General features: G+C 47.2%; 2 protein-coding genes across 6 annotated transcripts in view; both read right to left on the bottom strand.

The window, feature by feature from the left end:
- Nucleotides 1-3,812, bottom strand: part of HOXA3 (homeobox A3) — a 44,585-nt gene extending 40,773 nt beyond the window's left edge. For 2 of the 5 annotated variants that reach the window (XM_085307547.1, XM_085307549.1), the window contains exon 1: nucleotides 3,773-3,812. The gene's annotated coding sequence lies outside the window, so the exon portion shown is untranslated. The remainder of the gene's footprint in view (nucleotides 1-3,772) is intronic. The other 3 variants (XM_085307548.1, XM_085307550.1, XM_085307553.1) reach the window with 3 other exon arrangements.
- Nucleotides 3,813-5,030: 1,218 nt separating this feature from the next.
- HOXA7 (homeobox A7) lies at nucleotides 5,031-8,408 on the bottom strand. The gene is made up of 2 exons (XM_085307561.1): nucleotides 7,879-8,408; nucleotides 5,031-6,828 (listed from the first exon to the last, which is right to left on the bottom strand). Exons 1-2 carry the CDS (start codon nucleotides 8,252-8,254, stop codon nucleotides 6,545-6,547), a joined length of 660 nt encoding a protein of 219 aa, XP_085163687.1. The 5' UTR covers nucleotides 8,255-8,408; the 3' UTR covers nucleotides 5,031-6,544.
- Between the last annotated feature and the right edge of the window lie 39 nt (nucleotides 8,409-8,447).

Below are 8,447 nucleotides of genomic sequence, written 5' to 3'. Positions count from 1 at the left end.
GGAGCGGCGCTCTCCCCCACCCCCGGGGGGGCGGGGGGGGGGAGGCAGCCCTTAAAAGTTGGCACCCCCCCCCGAAGGAGAGGGGGAGGCGCACGGCGCCCCCGCGGGACCGCGCTGCCCCCGTGGGCAGGGCGGCGCGGCGGCCCCCGGCGGAGGGAGGCGGTGATGGATGCTGCGCAGCGAAAGTTTGGAGTCGGGGAAGCACGTGAAAAGGGCGAGCGGAGCGCCGCGCAGCGCCGCGCAGGGCACCGGGCCGGGCGCTGCCGACGCGTGGGTGCCCGTGTCCGGCACTCCGGCATTTCCCCATCCCGGCGGAGCCCGCCTGCTTGGAGGCGATGTGCTGTGATCGCCCCCAAAGCGAGGTTTCCCTTCGGAGGCTTCCTTTCGGGGTGGGGAGCTCGCCCCTTCCCGAAACCTAGCTTTTGTGCGAGAGGCTACATCGAGGAGCAGCCTCCGTGGAGAGCCCTCGTGTCCTCACGAACACTCCGATAATCACCGCAGAGGTTACGGCCGGAGCAGGAAACAGCGGCCTTCGGGAGGGGGGAGTATTTTTATTTTGTAAGCAGTGCCTAGAGAGAAGCCCTCGGAAGGGCTGGGCGAGGTCGCCGGCGTCCTCCGAGAGCCTCAGATAAAGTTTCACGTGTCTGTTTTCTCCAAGCCCCCCCCCCCAGCAAAGTCGATCCGAGTGTATCAAAMATGCAAATTCAGACACGAACCAGTAGGACTATTCCTAATTAATATAGCCCTGCTAATAAGTAGGCAGAAGCCRATCGTTTTCGTTGTTGTTCCAAATAATTTGATTAAACACGGATGTGTTTCTTTAAGAGAGAGGAAAAGATCGCGAAACAAACATTTCCACGTTCATTTTTCAACATGGCAGTTACCCCATGGCGGAAATATAATTCTTGGCCCAGGGTAGGGACAGTAACAGTGCTGATGAAATTCGCTGAGATGCTTTTAATTCAGCMGCAACCCTGCAGTTCCTTGAGATAACGTGAAGTTGTTCATTCCAAGCTGTGTTTACTCATAGTACGTGCCCATTACCACAGATTGAATAGCCTAATTTTAAATGTGCTCTGGTGGAAAGTGACATTCGTACGAGCTCTGTTTCCTAAAGTAGCTTTAAAACGAGACTTTTGTTGTTGTTGGAAGACTATTTATCTCATTTCCGGAGGCACATTATGATACCTATAAAACAGTAGTGAGTTAAAACATCTCTCCACAATAGTTTGTATTGTTCACAGTCTCAGCTGGACTTTCGCATTCAGATGTTGATTGCCTCCAATTTTTTTTCGACTTCCTTAACCTCTTCATCCAGGCTAATCCATAAACACACCTAGTAGAATTACATCTCTCTAGCTGCAGGCTTTGGGAGGGCATTTAGGAAACATGTATTTACTGAAAGCCAGCCCTCCCCAGAAAAGTTTTTTACTCTGTGCAAATAGAGCTWAAAAAGGAGGGGGGGAAACAACAGCAAACAAGTACACGATATAGTAAATACAACGTCATATTTAAACGAACAGATTTTTGACAACATAGGTCAGTACGAAAATGTACCATGAAAACGTACCATGAAAATTTAATAGTCAGAGCGTGTGAAACCCACGGCCCAATACTTTAAAAAGTTGTTGCTAGACGGAATTTTGATTGAATCCATCACACACACAACAAAAAAAAATCGCGCGAGGCTTAGTCATATTCACATTTTATAGCATCGGCTACATATTGATTTGATTTTGTCTCTTTTTTTTCCTGTTCCTTTTGGTTCTTTCTTTCTCTCTTCGAAGTTATTGCTTGCGTCCAAATCAGGCTGTCGAAAGCCTGACCACAGGCGATGGAAACATTTCTTCGTTGATCCCATAATATTAAAAGGACTGACATTTGCACATTTGCCTGCCTGGGTCTTGTTAGAGTTGTTACAGTGACAGCTAAACAATCTGCACTGCAATCTTCGCTTCAGTCACATCCATGCATCCTCTCTGCTCCTCCCCCTAGCCCCAGAAACCCCCCGAATTACAATAATCTGCAACCCCCGAGCACTGCCAGGAAAATGTCCTGGCTAGGAGCATTTCACAGCAGTTTTCCTTCACCATTTCCCGCCGGAAAGCCGAAAGGCAGCCGTTGCGTTTTACCATTGCGACAAAGTCACACTTTGCAACACCCATTTATTTCATCCGCCTTTTATTTGCTTGCGGAATGCCCCGCGCAGGGAGCGCCAGCGCCTGCTCCGCCCGGCGCTGCGCCTTGCTGCCCTCGCCGCGGCTGCGGCCGGCACCTCCAGCCGCCCTCGGGTACAGGTGCGGGGGCAGTTACCCTCTTAAGCTTAAAAGCCTCCTTCTCCTCGGATATAAATCCACTTAGAAATCCTTTTCATGCTCGGCAGTGTCACAGAAAACAACCTTTAACTAATAGCTTCTAATCCAAACAGTTTGGGCAATGCGAAGCATTGTTTAGACTGGACAAGTATTAGGGACCTCACTGGGGGGACGCGAGCTCATCCTACCCAGCCGGTTCCCAGTGTGATATTTTACAGTTGACACACATCAAGGTAAAACCGGAGGGGAAAGGGAGGGGGAAGAGCCAGCCCTGCCGGAATATCTTGTCCATGGGCGACCCGCGATTCACCCTTAGGTAAGATAGGCCGATATTTTWTTTTTTTTCTTTTCTTTCTTTCTTTTTCCTTTTCTTTGGGGGGAGAGGGGGAGGGAGGAAGGGGGAGAATGTCTCCAGGAGCCTTGCAGCTCCCAGCGCTGCCCTTCCCAAGGGCCGCGGGGGCCGCTGCGCGCCCGCGCCCGCCTCCGCCTTTCCGCCACGCCGTGGCAGCACTGAGCACCCGCGGCCCCGCAATAAATAATCCGGCGCTCGCTGCAGCTCCAGTCCGGCGGATACCGCAATGCAATGCAAATGCAATGCTTTATCAGCCCGGCCGGCACCCACGGCGCCGCGGCCAGCATTTCACGCGCTCCCAGCGGCTCCTTCCTATGCGCTGCCGCGGAAAGGCGGCCGCGGGCGCCCGGGCTCGGGGGCGCCTTCCCGGCCCCGCCGCCGCCGCCGCCCCGGCGCGGCACCATGACCGGCGCAGCGCGGAGCGCAACGCGAAAGCCTCGTCGCCGGCTCTCAAACAGGGCTGACAGCGAGCTGCCCGCGCCGGGATGCACACGCTACCTATGCAGGGAAGCGCCGGGAGTGCTGCTCCGCCGGACCCGCTGCGGGGCACAGCTATTTTGCAGGCAGGGCTTTCTCGGATAAAGACAACCAACAGGCGCATTCGCGCTGCTCTCCTGCTCTAGAAATAACCTTTCCCCTGAACGTGCCAGGCAGCGAGGAGACATTGTGCTGACTGTTTTTTTTTCTGAAATAGTCAAAAATAAATGCATCTACATTTATAGCTACGCAATTTAACTTCAAGTTAACGCTGAGAAATAAAAATTAGTGTTTGGGATTTTTTTCGTGCTGGAAAAAAAAATCCTCTCTGGTTCATGCTGCAAACCTGAATTATTAGAAAACAATCCGAATGTCACAGCAGCCCTCTGGCAGATACAAACAGAAATAAACTCGTGGAAAAAAAATGTCTTCCTTACTAAACAAGAGAAAGTAGGCATTTTATTTATGATTATTTTTGCATGCACAGGTTAAGTCAAAATAAACTGAGCTGCAGGCACATCTATTTTTGGCCGGTCACATTTCCATTTGGTACAATTGTACATGTCTAATATTTAAAGGCATTAAAGCATGTTTCCCTGCTTACAGTAGTGTCATATACATTTCTCACCTTTTAGGTTCTGGCTCACAGGAGCCCCTGCGACTTTGACAGCTGTCGCTTTGGCTGCACAGGAGACGAATCGCCCTCCTTTTGGTGCCAGAAGAAGCAGGAAATTAGCCAGGTTGCAAGTTGAAAATCTGCCACGCCAGTGCTTTGAATCCAATATGCCACACCTTCCAGCGGGGGAACTGGAAATTGCCATCCCGGATCTGTGTTCTAGGCGGCTGCTTATGCCGAACCTCCGCACACTTTGCTCACTATTGCCTTACAAAGAACAAATGAAATGGGGATTGAAAGCCAGAGAGATCCGAAGCAGGACAGAGCTCAGCAAAAGAATGCGGCTCTATTCTCGCAAGGGAAATTATAAAAAAGTTCATGTTCACGGTTACCATCCACATGACCGACAACGACCAATGGAAAAACCGAACAACTCATAAAGTTGTATTGCAAAGTTGTAAATTTTCATAAACAACAACGGATTTATGGCCTTTTCCTCATCACTAAGAAGAGGCAGGTCTTAGAGAGGCGCCATCTTACCACAGAGGCAGCCCTAGAGTTTTTTTAAAAAACCTAGAGTTTGTACTAATTTTATTAAAATTACAATTAGTGCGTTGACCAGCAACTGAACGTGGTAGAAATAGGGAAGTTCTGCGCAAATGATGCTCGCGTTCTACCTGTATTTATCTGGCCTTATAAGAGGACTTTCTGGCCTTTTTTTATTATTATTATTAAAAATATTTAATCCCGCTGATGTTCCGTGCTACCTGGCAAAAAAATTATATATTTTCTTAATCAGGGTGATTTTTCTTCTTTTCAATCCCAACCTGATGCCCCCGCCCGGGGAAAGCCACACACAGAAGCCACACGCGTACCCGAACGGATCGTTTACACTTGCAAGTTTCGTATCGCACTTTCCGTTCATTACTAAATATTGTTTGACTGTCTGCGATTTCGGCTTGGTCACGGGCCGTCTGGATGGGGCTTGTGATTTCAAGAGGACACTGGAACACAGTGGAAGGAAGCCCCCCCCCCCCCCCCCCATAAAGAAGGCTTTCCGCTTTATTAATCAACTGCGATAAGGGGGAAAAAAATCACCAAGCCGAGATAGAGAAATTGACTGATTCCTATCAATTCATCACCTTAGATTTTTTTCTTTCTGATTACAGTGGGGAAAAGAAGAGGATTTATATGATCTAATTTCTTTATTTATCTGTGTAAATTGTATTTTATGCTTCCTTTGAACCGTTTACCTAATAAAGAAAAATAATTCATTGTCAACAAGCATATTTATTTTCTGTGTAACGTAAAACACATTTATCGTGGGAGATACTTAAACACGGTATCACTTCCAAAGAGAGTTCACAGACATTTTTTCCACTTCCAATACTTACACGGCATATCCAAATGTTCACAACGAACACATCGAAACACATTGTAACATACAATTTTTGAATAAACTTTAGCCAAACCTTCAAGACGGATTTATACAGAGTTCTTAACAATACATCATGCTACAAAGTTTCCAAATTAATTATATACTTCCCAATTTATGACATGATCTTACAAATGAGTTTCAAGACAAATATAAATGACAAAAAAATCGTTCAAATATACAGTATCTGCTATTGTAGGAAAATTCACGGTATTACATATTAACAGATTCGGGTAATCAGGACAAGCAGGTTTTCTGAAAGGTGGCAACATGGTCCTTTAAATTCACTTTTCAAATAACACTTTCCGCTATAGTAAGTAAGATAAAACTAGAATAAGAAAACGGCTTTTAACAGAGACATTCAAAGGTAGAAGCCAACGGAAGATATTAAACCGCTTTGTACAATATTGGCGTGCGTTTGCTTCCTCACTCGGAACAGTAAAGAATCGAGAATAGAGATATATTGCAGCATATGTTTTTCATTTATAATTGCTTTGGAATAAATATATTATTTAGATTTAAATATATTCAGCATTTTCGGTACCAAATTCTATACCAAAGCTATTGATGCATGCTTCTCGAGCGACTACACTTACATTTCTAAAAGCATTTTGCGATTCACATTAGTATGTTATTTTCTTTTGACTACTAAAATACTGTATACTTTCGAAGATAGGTAGGCGGAGCAAGATATATAGGTAGTCTGGAAAATAGGTAGTACAAATCATTGCTGTAGATTGTAGTGGTTTGTGTAACATCTTCCCCCCCACACACCCCACTTGCAGTTAAACCTTTTGTTAGTGTAGCTGTTAGTTATGATASTATTATAACAATAATTAAAAAATAAAGAAATAAACTAGGAGTGCAGAGCTACTTATTCAAAATTAGGTAGTTTTTCTTAATGTGAGCCTAATGCACTTTTCCCCTTTACAAATAATTGGGACTATTGAGTCAGGTAGTTACTTCGGAAGATCACGGTTTACTATATGTGCAAGCAGCAGTTCTCCCACTGAAATGTCCCCTGGACAAAGCCACCCCAGCGTGGGTGAACGAAAATCAAATGATTGTTGGATGCTTTTAGGAGATACTACCAACAGGTTCGGCACAGGACAGGTTTGGGGAGGATGGGAGAGTGGAGAGAGGGCTGGTAAACCAGCCCAGGAAACGTTTTCATGTTTGCAAACGCTCACTTGCGAGATACCTATTGAAGGGAACTGATTTTTTCTTTAAAATAAAACCAGTGAGTCTCTCTCTCTCTCTCTCTTTTTTTTTTTTTCCTTTAAAGGGAGCTTTTACAACTGTCACGTGCATACATTATACTAAGGGACTGATTCCTCGAATGGGACGCTTTAGTCCTCCTCTTCCTCGTCGTCTTCCACTTTCTCCACAGACGCTGCTGCTGACGTGGGCTCGTTGGGAGCTGGAGTGCTGGAGCTCTCCTCTTTATGCTCCTTCTTCCACTTCATCCTCCGGTTTTGGAACCAGATTTTGATCTGCCTCTCCGTGAGGCAGAGGGCATGGGCGATCTCTATCCTCCTCCGGCGAGTCAGATAGCGATTGAAGTGGAATTCCTTCTCCAGCTCCAAGGTCTGATAGCGGGTGTAGGTCTGGCGCCCTCGCTTCCTATCTGGACCTGAAAGCAGGCACATACGTCCAGCAGTTAGGCAGGAAGAGAGGTGGAAAGTTTTTTTCTCCTTTCTTTCTTTCTTTTTCCTTTTTCTTTCTCTCTCTTTTTTTTTCTTTTTTTTTTAGAAACAACCGAACCAAACCAAACACAACGGCCAAGCGAGAGTCAATAATCTTCTCTCACTTCCACCCCCCCCACACACACTTTGCCCTAACAAAGACATTTCTGCCACACGACCTGCTCTGCTCAGGCTGGGTAAAAATTAAGTTGCTCGAAACATCGCAAAAGTGGAGAGAAAGCATTCAGGAGAGGAGGTGGGGGAGGAAATTGCTTTTGGGAGGAGGAACTTTCCCCCAGGCGAGGTATTTCCCTAAAACCTTCCAGACTTTCGCATTTCACAAGGGAAAATAAAAAGCTGGAGGGCTGGGCTGTATTTATTTTATTTTAATGTCAGGGGCTCCGCCACACCRCCTCCCCCGCCTGGATCGTAAACAATACATCGCATTTAGCTCCAGAAGAGCGCTCTCGTTTTTCACACAGTCTCGCCCCCAACCGCCCCCCCCCCCGCGTTTTCCTGTTTAGCGAATTTCTATAGATTTTTATCTCGATGCAAAGGGCAGGGGCACGAGAGTGACATGTCTCAGTAATGTGGGCTGCAAAACTCCTTGTCAGCCCTGGCCCCGCTCCTGAACGCCCCTCTCCCCTTCGCCTTCCCCTCCTTGCAGAATTTTTTGCCCAACTTGTGCCGTGGGCAGGGGAGACACCCGTGGGGGTTCTGAGAGCACGCAGCCAACTCTCCACATTTCTATAGCAAACAGCGCAAATCAACTCACTGCTAAAATTCCATAGCAAACGGAGTTAAATAAATTTACGAGGATCGAACCCATTAATTGGGCAATAAAAAGTTTTATGATACTCATTTACATACAATGCCACGGGCTTTCTACGCAATGGCGCCTCGGCTATAATTAAAACCATAAAGGCTGTGCTGACAGTAATTTTGGCGACACGCTTTGCCTGGCTGCCACAGCTCCAGCCCTCTCCGCTTGCCCCTACCTGAAGACCTCATCCAGGGGTATATCCGGAAATTAGCCTCAGCCTGGTTGTGCAGGTTGCTTTCCTCCGCTTTCTCACAGCTGGGTTTGGTTAGGTCATTGCAGAGGACGGGAATGTTCTGATCAAAAGAGGAACAATGCAGGTTGTAGGCATCAGAGCCCAGGCTGTATCCGGAAGAGAACGGGCTTTGATATATGGTACTGTTCACATTGTACAAGCCGGGCATGGAGGAGGCGAAGGCACCCGCGCCTGGTCCATAGCCGCTTCTCTGGGAGTTGCTTGCAAAGGAGCAAGAAGTAGGCTCTGCATTTTGGAAAAGAGAAGCCCCCGCCGTATATTTGCTAAAAAGCGCATTCACATAATACGAAGAACTCATAATTTTGACCTGTGATTTGTTGTCCGGCAGGCTTCAGTGTCGGTTTTACGAGGTAGCGTGATATATGATAACATTACACCCCCAGATTTACACCAAACCCCATTTTCTTTTGGACTGAGCTGCCTCCAGCACGTGACCGGTCATATGACGCCGCCCGCCAATCCCCGCCCGCCTCACAGGTGGTGCCGGCCGG

Source organism: Rhea americana, unplaced genomic scaffold (genome assembly GCF_003343005.1).
Source record: "Rhea americana isolate MKP2758 unplaced genomic scaffold, rheAme1 scaffold_26, whole genome shotgun sequence".
NCBI classification, from domain to species: Eukaryota; Metazoa; Chordata; class Aves; order Rheiformes; family Rheidae; genus Rhea; species Rhea americana.
The sequence above is the reverse complement of the archived record's forward strand: the minus strand, read 5'-3'. Positions and strand labels throughout refer to the sequence as shown.